Source organism: Canis lupus, chromosome X (genome assembly GCF_011100685.1).
Source record: "Canis lupus familiaris isolate Mischka breed German Shepherd chromosome X, alternate assembly UU_Cfam_GSD_1.0, whole genome shotgun sequence".
NCBI lineage: Eukaryota > Metazoa > Chordata > Mammalia > Carnivora > Canidae > Canis > Canis lupus.
Window position 1 is genome coordinate 75,186,193 of NC_049260.1, and position 22,192 is coordinate 75,208,384.

Sequence of the window (22,192 nt, forward strand, 5' to 3'; positions counted from 1 at the left end):
AAAATTGTCAGAAGGCCCACAAAGCAAAGAGCCTAGTAGAGCAGTGTATGTACTTAGTTTAGAAAAATCCAATGATCAGAATGCACTTTTTTCAATCAATAGCAGGTTTATTCACATGCACCATTCAGAGTTAAGACAAAAATGTTGTATTGGCACTGGTTCAGGTGTATCGGCAACACAAGAGACTGTTGACATTTACCTGTCTTAAAACTCTTCAGTCTCAGTAGTCAACCATAAAAGTTTAAAAAGCCACCAATTTTTCACATGTTCAAAATGAAATAAAAACAAAATAGAAATCAAGTGAACAAAATACATTTCATTCTGCCTTCTAGATAATCACTAACCTACAGCCTTCCCCCTATAACCAAATTTATTCTGGGAAATTAAAACATAGAAAACCCTAAAACTTTTACATTCTTCTCACTTATTTTAAGAGGACCAGATGTAGAGCATAAGAGGTCAGATTGCCCATTAGGCCTGCCCCTGCCTGCTGCCTTGCAGATAGATGTGACAATAATTAGTGCCACTTGCTCTAACCTATGGCTCCTCCTGCCTAGTATTCTCTCATAGTGGTGTTAAGGAGGAACATGATTTCTCTCCATCAGGCCAACCTCAAGAGGTTAAGAGATGCCTTAATAATTAGTAAAGTTCCACTGGAACTATTCTTTGAGCCTATTTGTATTCTCAGAATCCTACCCCCTTCTGGGTTAGGATTATGGTCAAGTGAATTAAAAGCCTGCCATAGGCTTAGAGAATGTAATAGCATATTGCTTACATGTCAAGCAAAAGAATGCAAAGATAATCAACTTTATGAGAGACATTGAAATTGTGAGGGATTTTTCTACTCTGATGTAAACATTTACTACCAACAAAAGTTTGCTGAATAAGCTACTTCATATTACAACCTAGGAAGAAAAACTTGCTCAAAACAACTGAGGAGATTTCTGGGTATCCTGCTCATCCCTAATTCTGGCTTGGATGTTGATTATACATAGGATTTATTATTATTACCTTTTCTGCCTACTTCCATGAATATTCTAGGCCTTAATATGTTGATTTTAGCAGCAGTCATATCTTGAAGTATTGATATATTTAGACATTGAAGCCAAGAGCAAAGCCCTTTTTATCAGGAATTCATAAGTTTCAAGGAACCCTAAGATTCCAAATCAGAGTCAATGAAGATCAAATTTTATGGTCAGCAATTGTCTAAGGAATCATCCAGATTCAATTGTGCATTTTCCAAAAGCCTTATTCAATTTAATTTAGGTAGTTGAAATCCAGGAAATCAGCAACAGCAGGGGTATTCTAATCTATTCCTATGTAAGTACCCAGTACTATTTTTTCCTGATGTCCAGTTAACAAATGGAACATGATTAGCCACTGTGAGTTCATGACACCTTTGTTTTGTTCAGACTAGTTACTGAAAATGGATCTTACTAATCCTTCAAGTCATACAAGTTTCTGGATAATTCAAAACAACAATTTATTCATTTTTGGTCACTTAATTGTAGAAGAAATAGGTTACTAAGTTAGAATACTAAATACTAAGTCAGTAGAAACATTCTTACAAATTTAATGAGTGGACTTGTCTGGGCACAACAAAGTAAGGGTTTTTTTGGGGTTTTTTTCCCCTCTCTTTTAAGGGCCCCAGTCTTTGCTTCTACTGACTCACTGGGACTACTAACATCCCCGAGCCAGGTGGATGGGGAAATAAAAAGCATTTTGATAGGAGAAAAGACATGTTGCTTATGTCATTAGGTGAATGATTCTTTAATAAAGAGGGAAGAGCCCCAAAAAATGGTATCAAAATTGTAAATTACCTTTTTAAAAAACTAAACATTAATAAACCCCCCTTAACAAAAATGGCGATAAAGAGCCCCTGTTGACCAAGTCATCTTAAGATGGAGTTCAAGTTTTTGCAATTATTTCCAACAGAACAATGTAAGCTAATGACAATATATCTTTCAGTTATAATTTCCATTATAATTAGCATAGCTCCCAAGATTTTCTTTCCCAAATGGGAGAACCTAGATTAAGTAATCAAAGATTCATTCATTAAGCAAAGGAAAAGCAAGGATAAGTAAGGCATAAATTGCTATTCACACTGGATAAGAACGTGTTTAAAATAACAGTAAGAAAAAAAAAACAGTAAGAATGTACATAGTGTTATATAGGGATGGAGTTCTTGGTGATTTTATGTTCATTTATTATTTATGCTTATTATGTTTTGTCATTAATTCTTCAATAAATATTTTATTTAAAAAAATCACCCTATTTAGAAATCTTCTTTGAAGGTGAGAGGGAGGGGAAAATATGACCAAAGGCTGGGAGATACTAACTCTTGGAATCAACGATATCCCCCAGGGCCAAGTTGTGTAACTGTCAACCACCTCTGCTATCAGGCCTTGTTAAAGTCATGGCATTCCAGAAGGATTTATAGTTCTTTTCCTAAGAAAGGATCCATGACCTTTGCAATTATCATGACTTCATGAAAATCAGTGATGTCCAAGTTGAATCCAGTCAAAAACAGGGTGCCAGGGAGTCAGAGCTTAAATGGCTGTCCCAACCCGATCAAACCAAGTAAGTTGCTAGAGATTCAGAGGGGAGACTAAATGCAGATGATCATCCTTGTTCCTGTAATTCAGAAGTTTTCTTTGTTGAAGTAGAATTGAACCTTCCTGGGATCCAGGCTGGAATATTGGCAACAGCATTTGCTCAGGCTCTTTGCCAAAGTCTGAGGACCGCATAGGAAGACTCCCACCACAGACCTGCGGGAATAGAACAATCGTAAGGGCTAGAATACAGCAAAAGCTTCTATGCTAGTGAGGATGGAGAACCTGCCTCTGCTAGGCCTCTACTGTTCCCAACGACCTTGCATATTCAGCTGTTGACTCTTTCACATTCTTCATGGTAGTTTCCTTACCTATTCTGCTCTTAGGCCTTGTCCTCAGCTGCAAGCCTTGCCTATTCCATCAAGAACAGATACTCAGAAGATACTGTGCAATGTCGAGGTTTAAGTGCTAGACCCTTGAGCCCCGCTATCTGGGTTGAAATAACCATCTCTGACACTTATCCCAGCGGTGTGACTTCAGGCAAGTTTCTTTTAACCTCTCTTTCAGATTTATTCCATGTAAGATGAGGATAAAAATAGTACCCACCTCACAGAGTTGTTTTGAGGTTTATTTTTTTTAAGGTTTTATTTATTTGTTCATGAGAGACAGAGACATAGGCAGAGGTAGAAGCAGGCTCCCTGCGGGGAGCCTAATGCAGGACTCGATCCCAGGACCCCAAGATCATGACCTGAGCCAAAGGCATCTAGATACTCAACCATTGAGCCGCCCAGGTGACCATGCTTTGGGGTTTAAATGAAAAGCATATGTAAAGCAATTAGAAAAACGCCTGGCACATAGCAAGTGAATATGTGCTAGCCATCCATTGTGCATCTTTCCCCACTTCAAAATTCTCACACTGAGGAGGTGATGAGCCTTCTTGCCAAGAATAAGCTTTCTAACTGTGCACTGAGTCTCACCCTCACCTTCCCTCTCTCATACCTTCCTCTCCCCTTTTTGACTTGAGAAAGAATTCATGTGTCACAACATTCATCTTTTTAAAGTGTGCACTTAGTGCTTTTTTTAGAGAGAGAGAGTGCAGGCAGGGAGGGATGGAGGGAGGGAAAGAGAGAATCTTAAGCAGGCTCCATGCTCAGTGTGGAGCCTGACTTGGGGCTCAATCTCTGGACCCTGAGATCATGACCTGAGCCAAAATCAAGAGTCAGGCCCTAAACCTACTGAGCCACCTGGGCACTGCTACAGTTAATGCCTTTTAGAATAGCCACAAAGCTGTGCACCCATCACCCCTACCTAATCTGAGGACATTTTCATCATCCCCAAAAGAAACCCCATACACATTAGCAGTCAATCACTCCCCATGTCCTCCCAACCACCTCCTCCCAGCCCTAGACAATCAAATCTCCTTTTTCTCCCTAGATTTGCCTATTGTGAACATTTCATATAAATGGAATCATGTAATGTGTGGCCTTTTGCATCTGGTTCTTGTACTTAACATGCTACTTTCAAGGTTTATCCATAGCACGTGTCAGTACTTCATTCCTTTTTTTTTAAGATTTATTTATTTATTCATGATAGACACAGAGAGGGAGAGAGAGAGAGAGAGAGAGAGAGAGAGAGAGAGAGAGAGAGAGAGACAGGAGGAGGGAGAAGCAGGCTCCATGCCGGGAGCCCGACGCGGGACTCGATCCCGGGACTCCAGGATCATGCAGTGAGCTAAAGGCAGGCACTAAACCAGAGCCACCCAGGGATCCCCCTCATTCCTTTTTAATAACAGGATAATATCCCACTGTATGGATATACTATATGTTGTTTATCCCTTCATTTGCTGATGGATGCTTATTTCTAGTTTTTGGCTATTCTATATGCATTCATGTTCAAGGTTTTGGGTAGATAGCAAAGGCTGTTTTCAATTCCCCTGGGTACATACTTAGGAATGAAATTGCTGGGTCACATGGTAACTCCATGTTTATCATTTTGAGGAAATGTCAGAGTTCTTCCAAAATGCTGCACCATTTCACATTCCCACAAGCAATGTGGAGGAACTCTCCTACAATTTCTCCCCTTCCTTACCAACTCTTATTGCCACTCCTTCACTATGGTCAGCTCAACACAATAATTAGCATAATCTCTTTTGTTCAAATGCTGCTTTACTGTTTTTTTTAAGATTTTATTTATTTATTTATTCATGAAAGAAAGATAGAGAGAGGCAGAGACATAGGCAGAAGGAGAGGAGAGGCAGGCTCCCTGATGCAGGACTCATTCCCAGGACTCTGGGATCATGACCTGAGCCAAAGGCAAATGCTCAAACACTGAGCCATCCAGGTGTCCCCTGCTTTACTGTTTCCAGAGCATTTTTCATATATGTATTGCTTAACTGTTTATAACCATTTTTCAAGTGAGGAGAGAAGGCATTTACTAATATAATTCCCATTTTATAGATAAGAACTCAGAAAATCGGAGGACTTTCTAGCTCAAGGTCTCAGAAATGGAGTGTCAGAACTAGCATTAGCACCCAGAATCATCTGAATCTAAGCGACTGAGTGTTCTCACCACTGCCTTCATGAACCCTGCCCTGATCACCCCATGTGGACAGAGACTTTCCTTCCCTCCATGTCTATGTATCTGTTTCATGGAGTGCATCATTCTGTTTTGAATTGATTGTATGCATCACTTATTAAAATGTGTGCTCCTTGAGGGCAAGAATCATATTCTATTTATCTTTCAACCTCCAAACCTTCTAGAATAGTGAATGCTGAGCTTATAGAAGGTAACCAGTGTTTGTGGAATTGAATTGATCTTCAGCTGCCAACTTGTCCCAGGAACTTATCTAATGATCACCTTATTCTCCTTCCCATTGGAATGGCTGGTTTCGTGGCACCCGGTTTTCCTATATGCTCAAGCATGTCTCAAAGCTCTTCTGAAAGACTGAGTTCAGGTCATCAGTTAACTAGACAATATACTCCAAACCTTTCTTACTTGCAGTAGGAATTACTGAAGCCAGAAATGATACATTTGAATTTTTCCAATTTTCCATTTTATTTGGTAATGCTAATGGGAACTGAGTCCCCTTGCCTCACTGTTTGAATGGGGACTTGTAGAGACAGGAAACATCTCATCCATTACAAGGTCACCACCCTTATTTGGCTTAAATCTCAGATGAATTTTTTTTCAGCTGTACGCAAGAATCCGAGAATGGTGCAAATAGTTTCTGCCCCAGAGATCTTTTTTCCCAGGATGCTGCGATATCTTTCCTAAACCTTAACTCTGAAAACTCAACTAACTAGAAGAGAATACACTTACCTGGGGTGGGCATTAGCTATTGTAGAAAATTCATTGTCCCACATGGGTCTCCCAAAGGAAGTTTTCTGTTTCAGACCTGTCAGGATGTCAGTGGCCTTGTCAAAGTTTAATGTGGCATGACTGGCCTGAAGTCAAAGAAATAAAAGTTAGAGAAAGCAGGTCCTGACAGGTCTTCCTGTCAGCCACTTTTAAACTTGGGATAAGGGTGAGGCACTGGAAATAATTATTTCCAATCAGCATGCATGACCTTGTCTGACATTCATCTCACATCTAACATCAGAATTAATGTGTTGTTTGAACTTACAATATTGCTGTCCCATCCGGTGAGGAAGAGACGGTAGTTTAGAAAATCCACTTTGCCTAATTCCTCCATCTCACATTCCAGAGAAGCCAGCAGGTCATTGAACCAGGCAAAGGCACCTGTCTCCCTGCAGATCCAGTAGAAATAGATCTGGAATCAGCAAGAGAGAACATAGCCTTATTAAGTGTCTTTAAGCTGTACGTTGTGGCGACATAATTATTATATATACTTTATATTTGTTGGTCAAGTCTACAGGTGACCTGAAAAATCAGATGTACAGAGTGGCATGAATGTCCAGAGTTCTTACAACTTCCCTTAAGGAAAAAGACTTCCAACATCCTTTGGTTCAAGGTAATTTTAAACTCCAAATTGAAAATGAAGACCCCATTCTTATGATGAATCTGTAGAAATGGATGCCTTGGCAGAGTAGTGATCACTCACTCTCATAGCTCCAGGGATGGTTACTCTTTTATCAGTTGTAAAGAGCTAAAAGTCACAAAAGCAATGGATCTTTCAGGCCCAGACCAGATTAAAAGTAGCATAAGGGACTTACCGTTTGTGTTTTAAGGTTGTGATCTTCATGCCTAAATTTGTACCAGATAGATTTTAAGATGGAAGCAAAGGGGGTGACCCCAATTCCTGCTCCAACCAACACAACCACTTCATACTGGAAAACATCTTCACTGACAGTGCCAAAGGGACCATCCACCTCAATCCTGGCAACAGACAGAAGACAATGGGCAAGTGAAGTCTCACCTCCACCCCCAACCTCAAACATTCTCCCAGGACATAGCTGTTCCCATGGCTCCTTTAGTGCCTGTTTATTTTAATCATATTCTATTGCACCAGACAAGGTTCAACAATGAATCACCTCTTGCAGAAGCCTCTGGGTCTCTGCTGCTCTCAGGGACCTACCTGGGAATTGGTGAACACTGCTGCTCAAAAGCCCTTATGAGATTTTCTGTCCAGTCCCCCACTGCCCTGATATGAACGGAGAAGAAATCTTCCTCTGGAGCCGAGGTCAGAGTAAAGGGATGCCACTCCAAGTAAGAGACTGAGGGGCAATTAACAAAAATATACTGTCCCACTTCCATGCTGAAGCCACGCTTGATCATCTGCAATTCCAAAACTTTGGATGGGTGCATAACAACCTATGAACAAAGCACAGAGGCAAATTCAAGTGGTGGTGGGGGGGGGCTGCTGGTGATGGTGGTGAACTGTGAGCAGAAGTCCTTTCTAAAGGGGGCAGAAGCTGTTAGCAAGCAATTCAACTCTCTGAACCATCAGTGTGGGGGCCAACCAAAGCATGTCTGTGGGCTCACCCAGGCCACCTGTTTACAGCCTCTGACAAAGAACCATGCTGATGATTTCTGCCAAACTCTCTTCCCCCAAAGTTCTTTCCAGCACTGGAGGAACTAAAGTATGTTGCCCCTGATTCTTTTTTGTTCCCTTCAGGGCGACAACATGGCAATCTAGTCCTATATGCAGGAAGAAAAGAACTCTTATCACTGCTAGAGGAAACTGTATGTTCTTTTTTTTAACTTTTTAAAAAAGATTTATTTATTTCTTTTAGCCAGGGGTGGGGGTGGGGGAGAGAGTCCCAAGCAGACTCTGTATTGAGCATGGAGCCTGACTTAGGGCTCCATCCCAAAACCCTGAGATAAGGACCTCAGCCAAAACCAGGAGTTGGACACTTAACTGACTGTACCACTCAGGTGCCCCAAGTGCATATTCTTTTTTAAAGTTTTTTTTTTAAGGGATGCTTGGGTGGCTCAATCAGGTGAGTGTCATCTTCAGCTTGGGTAATGATCTTGGAGTCCTGGCACTGAGCTCCACATTGGGCTGCCTGCTCAGCAGGGAGCTTGATTCTCCCTCTCGCTCTGCTCCCCAGCTCCTGCTCTCTCGCTTGCTCTATCTCAAATGAATAAATAAAACCTTTTTTTAAAAAATAAAGTTTTTATTTTTTTTATAAATTTTTTTATTTATTTATGATAGTCACACACACAGAGAGAGAGAGAGAGGCAGAGACACAGGCAGAGGGAGAAGCAAGCTCCATGCACCGGGAGCCTGACGTGGGATTCGATCCCGGGTCTCCAGGATCGCGCCCTGGGCCAAAGGCAGGCGCCAAACCGCTGCGCCACCCAGGGATCCCCCAAAAATAAAGTTTTTAAAAGTAATTCCTACACCCCTTTTGAGACTTGAACTCATGACCCCAAGATCAAGAGTCACACGCTCCTCCCACTGAGCCAGCCAGGCACCCCAGAAAGAGCATATTCTTTACCTTGGTAATCACAACCTTCTGCTGCGAGCGGTAAAATCGGAGAATCCTTTCAAGAATATAAAGAACACCTGGTGCAAGGATCCACTTCCAAGACTGCAAAGAAAGAATAAAGAATGAGGTTACATGTTAATCTCTTATTGAGGATTCATATGTGTTGCAGTTCGTTTCTTCATTCAATAATATTTATCGAGGGCAGCCCGAGGGGCTCAGCGGTTTAGCGCTGCCTTCAGCCCAGGGTGTGATCCTGGAGACCCCATATCGAGTCCTATGTTGGGCTCCCTGCATGGAGCTTGCTTCTCCCTCTGCCTGTGTCTCTGCCTCTGTGTGTGTGTGTGTCTCATGAATAAATAAATAAAATCTTTTTTAAAATACTAATATTAATACTACTAATAATAATATTTATCAAGTTCTCTGATATGTATCATTATTAAGCCACTAATTTCACCAAATTTTGAGGACGGAAATGGAAAGGAATAAATTACAATGGTTTTGTTTGCTAATCTGTTACTCATAAAGCAGATCATTTCCTGAAGTTTTACAAGTCTTACCAGGAAGCAAAAGTACAGAAATAAAATATGTGGTAATTATACATATAATGCAATACAAGTCTTACCAGGAAGCAAAAGTACAGAAATAAAATATGTGGTAATTATACATATAATACAATAATAATAAGAAGAATATTATTCTTAATTCTTAAATTATATATACATTTCAATTTTAAGACTCCAAGACAGTCTTCCAGGACAATTTGTCCAATCTGAAAACCCAACAGAGAAGATAGATAGACATGACATAGAAGCAGATGATTAAAAACAAAACAACCAACAAAGAAGGGAAAGTGTGAGTGGCTGATACTATTGGTAACAATCTATAAAACTTGGTATTTCTTTATACATCACTTCTTTTCTCAGGTGCTCAAAACACCTAACATAGTAATACACTTTTTATCTTTTCTACATTTTTTAAAGCAGCATTTCTATCCTGAGATCCTCTCAAAGGTAACAGATTGCTTCCATATGCACAGGAGCTACTAAAAATGTATTTCCTAGCAATGCTAAGTCATGTCCTTTTTTGCACAATTGCTTCAGTGTGACACATCGGAGCTGTATAGAATGAGGTCTTCTATGCCATTTCAGGCAAACAATTTCTTGGGTATCTCCAGGGAGGAAAGGGGCAGAGATGGGGCAGGTGAACTGGACAGTGGGAATTATACAATTTGATGCTACTCCTTATTTGGGAAAAATTCCCCATGTCTTCAGATAAAAACACATATATATACGTTTTTAATGATATATGATATATATATTTAATGATATATACACACACATACACATATGAATGGCCAATAACAATGTGGTAAAAACTTTTGACCTCAGAAGTAATAAGAGAAACTAATATTAAACCAAAATAGCATTTTAACCTCTCAGATTAGAAAACAACATTAAACAATAATGCCCACCATTAACTGGGATGCAGAGAGATGGGCACACTCATATGTGCAGCCAATGGAGGGACAAATTAGTAGCATCTTCCCAGAGAGCAATTTGGCAATACATCCCAACAGCCTTGAAAGCATTCCTTCTATTTGACCCAGAAATTTCACTTCTAGTAAATAGACCATAAAGATATAATTAAGGCATGCCCAAAGTATACAATATAGGAATGGCCATATCATTTACTAAGAAAAAATGACAAAAATGATAAACTACACAGATTTTTTTGCAAATACCCAACTGTCTTTTTTAATTTTTATTTTTATTTATTTTTCTGTATTGAGATATAATTGACATATATCATTATATTAGTTTCAGGTGCACACCATAATGATTCAACATTTGTATATGTTGCAAAATGATCACAATAAGTATAGCTAATATTTGTCACCATACATCATTGCAAAAATTTTTTTCTTGTGCTGAGAACTTTTAATATCTACTCTCAGCAAACTTCAAATATACAATATAGTATTATTAACTATAGTAACCATGCTATACACAACATACCTATGACTTATTTATCTTATAACTGGAAGTTTGTACCTTTTGACCACCTTCACCCATTTTGCCCACTCTCCCACCCCCTGCCTCTGGAAACCACCAATCTGTTTTCTGTTTCTATGAGCTACGTTCATTAAAGTAAGATTCCACATATAGTGCAATCATACAGTATTTGTCTTTTTCGGTCTGACTTATTTCACTTTGCATAAAGCCATCAAGGTCATTAAAAATGATCATGTAAAAAAATTGACAAAAATGGTATACCATAGAGCTTTTTAAAAAACAAATGTTTCAGGGCAGCCTGGGTGGCTCAGCTGTTTAGCGCCGCCTTCGGCCCAGGGCGTGATCCTGGAGACCCGGGAACTGAGTCCCACATTGGGCTCCTTGCATGGGGTTTGCTTCTCTCTCCACCTGTGTCTCTCTCTCCCTCTCTCTCTCTCTCTCTCTCTCTCTCAAATAAATAAATAAATAAATAATCTTTTTTTGGTATTTTTTATTGGAGTTTGATTTGCCAACATATAGGCATATCACCCAGTGCTCATCCCATCAAGTGCCCCCCTTAATGCCCATCACCCAGTCACCCCGTCACCCTGCCCACCTCCCCTTCCACTACCCCTTGTTCGTTTCCCAGAGTTAGGAGTCTCTCATGTTCTGTCTCCCTTTCTGATATTTCCCACTCATTTTCTCTCCTTTCCCCTTTATTCCCTTTCACTATTTTTTATATTCCCCAAATGAATGAGACCATATAATGTTTGTCCTTCTCCGATTGACTTACTTCACTAAGCATAATACCCTCCAGTTCCATCCACGTTGAAGCAAATGGTGGGTATTTGTCATTTCTAATGACTGAGTAATATTCCATTGTATACATAGACCACATCTTTTTTTTAAGATTTTATTTATTTATTAATGAGAGAGAGAGGCAAAGACAAAGGCAGAGGGAGAAGCAGGCTCCATGCAGGAAGCCTGACATGGGACTTGATCCCAGGTCTCCAGGATCAGGCCCTGGGCCGAAGGTGGCGCTAACCCCCTGAGCCCCCCGGGCCCATCTTCTTTATCCATTCATCTTTCGATGGACACTAAGGCTCCTTCCACAGTTTGGCTATTGTGGACATTGCTGCTATAGACATCGGGGTGCAGGTGCCCTGCCGTTTCACTGCATCTGCATCTTTGGGGTAAATCCCCAGCAGTGCAATTGCTGGGTCGTAGGGCAGATCTATTTTTAACTCTTTGCGGAACCTCCACACAGTTTTCCAGAGTGGCTGCACCAGTTCACATTCCCACCAACAGTGCAGGAGGGTTCCCCTTTCTCCACATCCTCTCCAACATTTGTGGTTTCCTGCCTTGTTAATCTTCCCCATTCTCACTGGTGTGAGGTGGTATCTCACTATGGTTTTGATTTGTATTTCCCTGATGGCAAGTGATGCAAAACATTTTCAAATGTGCTTGTTGGCCATGTCTATGTCTTCCTCTGTGAAATTTCTGTTCATGTCTTCTGCCCACTTCATGATTGGATTGTTTTTCTTTGCTATTGAATTTAATAAGTTCTTTATAGATCTTGGATGATAGCCCTTTATCTGATAGGTCATTTGCAAATATCTTCTCCCATTCTGTAGGTTGCCTTTTAGTTTTGTTGACTGTCTCTTTTGCTGTGCAGAAGCTTTTTATCTTGTTTAAGTCCCAATAGATCATTTTTGCTTTTGTTTCCCTTGCCTTCATAGATGTATCTTGCAAGAAGTTGCTGTGGCCAAGTTCAAAAAAGGTGCTGCCTGTATTCTCCTCTAGGATTTTGATGGATTCTTGTCTCACATTTAGATCTTTCATCCACATCAGGCTCCCTGCATGGGGCTCACTTCTTTCTCTGCCTGTGTCTCTGCCTCTCTTTCTCTCTCTCTGTGTGTCTCTCATGAATAAATAAATAAATAAATTAATTAATTAATTAATCTTTTTAAAATGTTTCAATGAAGCAGCAGAAAGATAATAAAGAAACATCAGGGATGCCTGTGTGGCTCAGCTGCTAAGCTTCTGCCTTTGGCTCAAGGCGTGATTCTGGAGTCCCAGGATTGAGTCCCACATCGGGCTCCTTGCATGGAGCCTGCTTCTCCCTCTGCCTGTGTCTCTGCCTCTCTCTCTCTCTCTCTCTCTCTCGGCCTCTCATGAATAAATAAAGTCTTTAAAAAAAAGAAAGAAACAAAAAAAAAGAAAGAAAGAAACATCACTTACTATTACACCAAAAATAATAAAATACTTAAGAATAAAGTTAACCAAAGAAGTGAATGACCTGTACTCTGAAAACCATAAAGCACTGATGAAAGAAATTGAAGACAACACAAAGAAATGGAAAGACATTCCATGCTCATGGATTGGAAGACAAATACTGCTAAAATGTGCATACTCCCCATAGAAATCTACATACTTAATGTCCTAATCAAAATACCAACAGCATTTTTCACAGAACTTGAACAAACAATCCTAAAATTTACATGGAACCAGAGAAAATCATGAATACCCAAAGCAATCTTGATAAAGAAAAACAAAATTGGAGGTATCACAATTCCAGACTTCAAGTTGTATTACAAAGCTCTAGTAATCAAAACAGTATGGTACTGGCAGAAAAATAGACACATAGATCAATGGAACAGAATTTTAAAACCCAGAAATAAACCCACAACTGTATTATCAATTAATTTTCAACCAGGGAATAAAGAATATCCAATGGAAAAAGTATCTTCAACAAATGGTGTTGGGAAAAACTGGACAATAACATGGAAAAGAATGAACCTAGACCACTTTCTTATACTGTCCACAGAAATAAACTAAAAAAATGGATTAAAGACCTAAAAGGAACCATACAAATCCTAGAATAGAGCACAGGCAGTAATTTCTCTGACATCAGCTATAGCAACATTTCTCTAGATATGTCTTCTGAGGTAAGGGAAATAAAAGTAAAAATAAACTAATGGGACTACATCAAAATAAAACACTTCTGCACAGCAAAGGAAACAACCATCAAAATTAAAAGGCAACCTTCAGAATGGGAAAAGATATTTGCAAATGACATATCTGATGAAGGGTTAGTATCCAAAGTATATTAATAACTCACCAAACTCAACACCCAAAAACCAAACAATCCAGTCAAAAAATGGGCAGTAGACATGAATAGATATTTTTCTAAAGAAGACACACAGATGTCTAACAGACACATGAAAAGATGCTCAACATCACTCCTCATCAGGGAACTGCAAATCAAAACTACAATGAGGAGAGGTCGGAAGCAGCCAGCTTCCGCCAGCTTCTGGCTGTGTCGTGTGGCCATGGTAAGGGAAACTGCATGACCTAAGGTGGGGACCAGGACCCAGGGTGATGTCTGCAGCACCTATCTCTCACTTCTCTGGAGCTGTTAGTGAGGTTTAGGAACAGAATTCGGAGATGATGGTGGCAGCTACAGGAAGAGCTATGGCCTCAGACTGCCAGGTATAGCCAGTACATGTGGAATGGGAGTGCATTCAGAATATCCTCACCACGCAGCACAGAAGCCAACAGCTATTCCAGTGCATGAAATATCCAGAATTCCAGACCTGTGTCTGCTCATGAAAATGAGCAAAATTATTCTACTTGTTATAAGAATGAGAAAAGATTGAGAAGAATCTAAAGGAGAGTCGAAGAAAATGTGGAAGTGGAAGCTGAATAAACAGAAATCATAGTGAATTGGCAAGAGCTGTGAAGTGTTGGACTAAATCCATCACCAAGGGTCAATGCAACATTATATGAGGGACTAGAAGGGAGAGACAGTGGACTGGAGAAAGGGGTTGACAATGGCCATTGATGATAACATGATCCTATAGAAATCTGAGAAAAGAAGAATAAACAGCCAAATAGAAACCATTGGGAAAGTCCGATTCAATACTGAAACTGATCCTGAAACAAGCCATGGACAGAGTTTTACTAAGGAGGGTGGAGACAGATCTACAGTGATCTGGAAATTTACTAAATACAGAAGATCCTGAATATTCCAAGTCAGGAAAAAAAAACCCTAAAATGAGATATCCCCTTAGACCAGTTAAAATGGCTAAAATTAACAATACAGGAAATAACAGGTGTTGGCATGGATGCAGAGGAAGGGGAGCCCGCTTACACTGTTGGTGGGGATGCAAACTGGTACAGCCACTCTGGAAAGCAGTATGGAGGGTCCTCAAAAAGTTAAACATAGAACTACCCTATGATCCAGCAATTACACTATTAGGTATTTATTCAAAGGATACAGAAATACTAATTCAAAGGAATACATGCATCCCAATGTTTATAGCAGCATTATCCACAGTAGCCAAATTAAGGAAAAAGCCCAAATGTCCATCGACTGATGGATGGATAAAGAAGAGGTAGTATAATGGAATATTACTCAGCCATAAAAAAGAATGAAATCTTGCCATTTGCAAGACGTGGATGGAGCAAGGGAGCATTACACTGAGGGAAATAAGTCAGTCTGAAAAATACAAATACCATATGCTTTATTCATATGTAAAATTTAAAAAACAAAACAAATGAGCATAGGGAAAAGAGAGAGAGGCAAAAACCAAGAAACAGACTTAACTCTAGAGAACAAACTGATGGTTATTAGAGGGGAGCTGGGTGAGGGGGATGAGTGACATAGGTGATAGGGATTAAGGAGTGCACTTGTGATGAGCACCGAGTGTTGTATGGAAGTATTGAATCACTAAATTGCACACCTGAAGCTAATATTACACTGTATGTTAACTAACTGAAATGTTAATAAAAACTAAAAATTTATATATAATAAATTTTAATATATATTTATTCAAATTTATTTTACTTTCTTTTCTGGCTTTAAGGTCTTTTTAAATCTTATTAAGGAAATATTTTTGTTACCCCTCCAATATTAGAAAAAAATTTCTCATGTGGTGTTATGAGGCTTTTATGATTTTTTTCCTTTCTTTAAAACTTAAATCCTTGATCCATGCAATCTAGATTCATATTTTAGTGTAAAGTGTGGAATCAAGACTCAGCTTTTCTTCCTGGGTGTATAACCTATTATCCTAAAAAAATTATTTAATGATATATTTTTTTTCCCAACTGATTTGAAATGCCAACTTTAGGGGATTTTTTAAGATATTGTTCTCATTTTAGATGAGGATCAAGCTATAGCTCTTAATTCTGCAACTGATTTAAAGACTAATCACCCTCAGAGCACTTTGAGACACCACAAGTCAACCTTCCCTTTCCATTTATACCTCCAACCTAACATATTTTACGAGCATGCAAAGGTAAACCATGATATCCATAATAATCATCCCAAGGCACACCTTGAGTTCCCTGGAACCCAGTTTCTTGACTGTCCACTATTTAATAATAATTTCCAAGCATGTTCTTATAACACCAAAGAAAGCTGACTTCGAGAATGCTTTAAAAAAAAAAGTTGAACTGGATCCCTGGGTGGCTCAGCAGTTTGGCGCCTGCCTTTGGCCCAGGGCGCGATCCTGGAGTCCCGGGATTGAGTCCCCGTCGGGCTCCCAGCATGGAGCCTGCTTCTCCCTCCTCCTGTGTCTCTGTCTCTCTCTCTCTCTCTATGTCTATCATAAATAAATAAATAAATCTTAAAAAAAAAGTTGAACTCATAGAGAAACAGACTAGAAAGGTGGGTAACCAGAGCCTAAGACTGGAGGTGGGGGAGTGATGGAAAAATGCTGGTCAAAATGTATGTGCCTTCAGTCATAAGATGAATAAGCTCTGAAGATCTAATGTAAAGCATGGTGACTACAGATGATAATACTATAGCATACCTGAAATTTGCTAAAAGAGTAGATCTTAAGTATTCTCACCACACACGCACACATGCAAAATGGTAACCATGTGAGGTGATGGATGTGTTAATTAATCTCATCATGGTGATCATTTCACAAGGCATGCATGTGTCACTCACCACATTGTACACTTCAAATATATACAATTTTGTCAATTGTACTTCAATAAAGCTGGGGGGGAAGAATGCTTTCTTTAAAAAAGATTTTATTTATTTATTTATTCATGACACACACACACACACACACACACACAGAGGCAGTGCACAGGCAGAGGGAGAAGCAGGCTCCATGCAGGGAACCCGACATGGGACTCGATCCCAGGTCCCCAGGATCAGGCCCTGGGCTGACAGCGGCGCCAAACCGCTGCCCAAAAGAATGCTTTTCTTCCCCTCAAGAAAAGTGACTGGGGATCCCTGGGTGGCGCAGCGGTTTAGCGCCTGCCTTTGGCCCAGGGCGCGATCCTGGAGACCCGGGATCAAATCCCACGTCGGGCTCCCGGTGCATGGAGCCTGCTTCTCCCTCTCCTTCTGCCTGTGTCTCTGCCTCTCTCTCTCTCTCTTTCTCTGTGTGACTATCATAAATAAAAAAAATTAAAAAAAAAGAAAAGAAAAGTGACTGGATTTCAGAGCTAAGCTTTGGTACAGTAGTACAGTAGTCAAGAGCACAGTCTTTGGAATCTGCAAAGCCTGAGCTTGATTTGCAGTTCCACTAGTTACTTACTGTGACAGCTTGACAATTTAATCGCTTTGAATTTTAGTCCTATTGTCTCACAATGGAGACAAAAAAAATACCTACCTCTTAGATTATTGCTACGTATAAATGAGATAATCCATATTACACAGCAAACCTGTCCCATGGTAGACACTATAATAATGGGAGATATCATTATCACCTTTGAAGAGGGTCTCACAACATGCAATAACCATCAGTCCTTCCTCTACAGGATCTCCTGCTAATGGTAATTTCCTAGCCAGTGACACTGGAGTTCCTTGATGGTAGGAGACTTGTAGCAATATCCTCCACAGGACTCAGCACAGTAACAATAATAAGAGTAATAATAACAACAATAACAACTCCTAACAAAAGTTTATCCTTGTCTGTGGGGTTCTTACCTCAGCGGGGAGCCCTTCAAATCGGGGATGCTTGCAATGGGAATCATGATCATCCCACTGCTTGAAAGATTCTGCACACCTGTGAGGGTGACTCTCATTCAGGCTCTCTTCGGTCTGACCCCGGACAATTCCACTGAAACAAACAAAGAAGGACAGTTTGGACAAAGAATTATGCAAGGTCAGGGGCTGCAGCATGAGAATGAGTGTTTGAGGACCTTACCCAATGCCGTGAATCCCTAAGCCAATGAAGTAGATGATAAAAATATGGTGTGTATACCAGAAGACCTCAAAATAACTCCTCCGGATAAACTCCATAGCTGAAGTCACCATGAGAACCAAAGCTATCGTGATGATCACTCCAGTGAGACCAGCGATGCTGGTAAATGTCACATACTCCACTGTCTATGAAATGAGAAATTTCAGCCTGACACAATGTGTGCCAATCATATCATGCCCTTCCTACTCATGGCCAGATCCCAGATGCTTCGCCATTGAGTCAACTCACCATGTTTGGGGACTGCATAGGATTTAGCCAAGAATCTTCCTCTTTCCCTTGATGAGACAGGGTGGAGAGAATGGAAGCAAGGGATCCATCTGTGGCCTGTCGGCTTCTGCTGTACCGTTCAAAGTTAAACAGGTGTGCAATGATGTGAATAGCTAAATGGAAAGATGAAGAGGATTGAAAGGTGTCTCAGAAGCATCATTGCAGCTTGCCCCCAGTAGCAAAGGAGAATTCTACGTATAATGCCTAGCAGAATTCTGAGTCCACCGAAGGTGACCAATAAATCGTGATTACAGTGAGAACCAAGATCTTTCCTATTCTCATTCTGTTCCCCCAAATAATCAAATGTAAGTTCTACGAAAATAGGCCTACAATAGTGCCTGACAAATAGTGCCAGGTGTTCAATACATACTGTTTGAATGTCTAAATGCAGAGATGAATGAAACTACACTCTGAATGCCCACAAGCTTGCAGTTTTGTGGTTTGCCTCAGTCACCTGTGTGTAGGCAGATCATATATGCTACCAGTTTGTGGAAGGTGAGGTTGTGATCCAGTTGCTTTCTCAGGGTGCGCCTGCAAAACTACAGATGGAAAGTGATCAAGGTCAGGTGTCTCTGGGCAGATTATAAAATTCAGTAACATGTCTTAAACAAAGCATACCAATACCCACCCACGCTTGCCTACCCCCTTGGCTACCAAAGGAGACCCCTGAATTCCATTCCTAAGGGTTTGAAAGTATCGGGTTGTCCTACTGTGGAGGAGTTCAGGGTCTCTTGTCTTTAATGTGGAAGTTGACCTAGGAGTAGTTGGGACTCACAGAGCAGGTACCCCTCAGGAAGGACAGTAGATTTCGACACACAGGAAGCAGTATCAGCATGCTGTTAAAATTCAGGCAGCGAGCAGAGGCTCGGGCCCAGGCCAACGTGGACTAGAAGAGATGAGAGAAGAGACTATCAGGCTGCTTCATCTCATCATCTAGTAGGTGAGCACAGCCCAGTCCACTTGTCTGAGACCTGGAGATGGGCAGGGCGGCATCTTCCTCACCCTTTTTTCAGTAGCCAGCACACTTGGTCCATGCTCTCTGCTTTGCAAAATGACAAAAGATTTGCTGAACTTAATAGCAAATTGAGAAATTCTCATGACAAGTGGCTTGGAAATATTTGACTATACATCTAACAATATGAAAAAGAACAGGATTTAATAATTTCACGTTAACAAATACATCCCATCGATGGATACTTTGCAACAAGTATCTTTGCTTAATACACTCAATTGTTGGGGCGCCTGAATGGCTCAGTTGGTTAAGCATCTGCCTTCGGCTCAGGTCATGATCCCAGGATCTTGGGATCAAGCCCCGAGTCGGGCTCCCTGCTCATTGAGGAGTCAATTTCTCCCTCTCCTTCTGCCCCTCCCCCCGCTCATGTTCTCTCTCTTGCTGTGTCCCTCTCAAATAAATAAAATCTTTAAAAAATACACCCACTTATTATTTTATTGTTTGTCATTTGTAAAACAACCTTGAAGATTGTATATGTTCTTATTTGCATTTTAAATAAAGCTTAGATATTTAGAGGTATAATTACAGATGGTGACTATTCCCTCTTCTATATTTTCTAATGTTGCAATTATAGGCATGTCATAATCATCCAAATGAACAATAAAAAATTTAACCATTTATATTTGAGATGTCTTTAATAGGGACACCTGGGTGGCTCAGTGGTTGAGCATCTGTCTTTGGCTCAGGGCATGATCCTAGGATACTGGGATCGAGTCCAGCATCAGGCTCCCCACAGGGGCTCTGCTTCTCTGTCTGCCTATGTCTCTGCCTGTCTCTCCATGTCTCTCGTGAATAAACAAATAAATAAAATATTTTTAAAATTTCTTTAATAAATGAATACAGCTTAGGCAAGACTAATGAACCCCTCAGAGCAAACATTTTAAACTTAGGTAAAGATCTGAGAAAGGAGAACTTCTGAGAACAGAATTTCAAACTGATTTCCTTAGGTGGCCAGACAGCATACATCAAGATCAATCTGATCCAGCAGTAGAAGCTGCCAGAAAAGGACACAAGGAATGAATGCTTCAAAGAAGTATCTAGTGCCAAAACAGGCTTGATTAGGTATAGGCTGGACAGAACAATGCTCAATCCCATGGTAGTCAAATCCAGCTTCTCTACTTGACTGTGCAACTGGTCTCTGAGTCAGCTCCATGTACTTGGGACTGCAAGTTACAGAGGGCAACAATCTCACATCAGCAGCAGAAGTGGTGGCAGCAGCCAGACAATTTGTGTCTCACTTTAGCTGATTGGCCAGACTTACCTGTGTGCCAATCAGCAACTCGAAGAAAGGAAGAACATGGGTTAGAGTTCACAATCCCCCCCCCCCAACTCTCCTTTTCTTCTTCTTTTCCTCCCTGTTTCTAAAAATCTCTCCAGCACGAAAATTATTTTTCCATATGACACCTAAACCCAGGGCAATGTGACATCAAGCCAAGTCGAGATCTGCCTAACATCCCTAATGGCTCACAGTGTTAAGCAGTGCAGCGAACAGAAGCTGCCCTACTGTTTTCCATTTCTGGCTCTTCCATATGACCTGTATTTTCTCCCTCTGCTGAGTCACACTCCAACTGTTTTTGAAAGAGACATTCTGTTCCATTTCTGAGTAAATTTTCTCTGCTCATCTCAAAAATCCTGCATTTCCACACTGGTGTGCACAGCTTGCTGACTTGAGACACAGAGGTTTCTTAAAGCTAAAATCGGCAAGTGAATGGAAGAGATAGGACTACAATTTCACAGTTCCATATTCTGTAGGGGCTATCTCTATGGGGATAAATTCTTTTTAGAGGACATCTTTTTTCCCCATTGCAGCACATTGGAATATCCCAATTTATGTGCACTTTTCAATATCAACCCTACCTGATGTTCAAATTCAACTGCTGCTGTCATTAATGTCTCGCTATGAATTTAAATTGCTTCTTCTATTATTTATTTGCTCTGCTTCATGGTGAATCAAATAACTCTCTGTATTTTCCTAGAGGAAGCACAAATTTAAGAAATAACTACAGAATGATTAAACAAATTATGGCCCATCAATGCCATGGACTGTTAGGTGCTTAAAAGGATGAAAGCTATATATGCAGTGGAGTAGGAGTGGTAAATGTTTAACATCCAGCTTTCAGGGAAGAGGGGAAGTCTTGATTTCCAGCATTTGTCAATTTACATGATGTAAATACTCCCACCGTGGCAGATTTCAAGATACCAATTGGATGTCATTGAACACCATTAAATATAGGGGTGGGAAGAGATGCACATAATTGGCTATTGCAAGCTGGCATGAGCTAGTTCCAGCATATCACTAGTTACATACTCACATGGAAAGATATCTGAAATATAATAAGAAGCAACTTCCAGCCAATATCTATGATGTGATCCCTTTTTCAATTAAAACAAAAAACTCTTTGCTACTGTATGTGTCTATCCAAACTCATAGAATGATACACCAAAAAAAAGCAAATTTTACTGTATACAGGAAATATAAAAGTGAATAAAAATAGTACCTACCTCAAAACAAAACCTGTATGTCTGATACATTTGTGAGCTTATGCCAGAGCATCTAAAGAGACACACACCCCAGAATTATTTTTTAAAGATTTATTTATTTATTTATTTATTTATTTATTTATTTATTTATTCATGAGAGACACACAGAGAGAGGCAGAGACATAGGCAGAGGGACAAGCAGGCTCCCTGTGGGGATCCTGATGTGGGACTCAATCCCAGGACCCTGGGATCACAATCTGAGCCAAAGGCAGATGCTCAACCACTGAGCCACCCAGGTGCCCCCCTGCCAAAATTATTAACAGTGGTTATCTTTGGGGAATGGGATGGGAGGGCAATTTTCACATTTTAGTTATACACTTCTGTATCATTTGATGTCACTGAAAGCATTATTTATAATTAATTTTTTTAATAGAGAGGATTTTTTTTAAAAAAATGAAATGAACAAGATGTCCACAGGATATCAGCATGATTCATTTTTCTGCTGCTGACTTTTTTGGTCATAAATAAATTAAGCTCTTAATAACTAGTCACATTTATTGCATCATTCTTTTATTAAAAAGCTTTTTAAAAATAAATTAACACTTCCTTTGGAGTTATAGTTTCCAAAGAGGGCTCAAGGACCAACATTTAAAATGGAAAACAGCAGGGTGAAATAAGCCATGAACAGAACATTCAAATTAGTTGTGATCTCAACATGGATCTTTTGATTTTAGAGAGAAAAGGATTTTTTTAAAAGGACAAGCTGTCTTTA

At 40.1% G+C, this 22,192-nt stretch overlaps 1 protein-coding gene across 3 annotated transcripts in view; it reads right to left on the reverse strand.

Moving 5' to 3' along the window:
* Positions 1–106: 106 nt before the first annotated feature.
* Positions 107–22,192, reverse strand: part of NOX1 (NADPH oxidase 1) — a 29,030-nt gene continuing 6,944 nt past the window's right edge. The window contains exons 3-13 of one of the 3 annotated variants that reach the window (XM_038587853.1): positions 18,703–18,813; positions 18,382–18,466; positions 17,889–18,040; positions 17,604–17,785; positions 17,384–17,516; positions 8,453–8,545; positions 7,087–7,322; positions 6,725–6,887; positions 6,175–6,321; positions 5,871–5,995; positions 107–2,768 (exon numbers count right to left, since the gene is read on the reverse strand). In XM_038587853.1, coding sequence (XP_038443781.1) covers positions 2,642–2,768; positions 5,871–5,995; positions 6,175–6,321; positions 6,725–6,887; positions 7,087–7,322; positions 8,453–8,545; positions 17,384–17,516; positions 17,604–17,785; positions 17,889–18,040; positions 18,382–18,466; positions 18,703–18,813 — 1,554 coding nt within the window. In that variant the 3' untranslated portion in view covers positions 107–2,641. The remainder of the gene's footprint in view (positions 2,769–5,870; positions 5,996–6,174; positions 6,322–6,724; positions 6,888–7,086; positions 7,323–8,452; positions 8,546–17,383; positions 17,517–17,603; positions 17,786–17,888; positions 18,041–18,381; positions 18,467–18,702; positions 18,814–22,192) is intronic. The other 2 variants (XM_038587854.1, XM_038587855.1) reach the window with 2 other exon arrangements.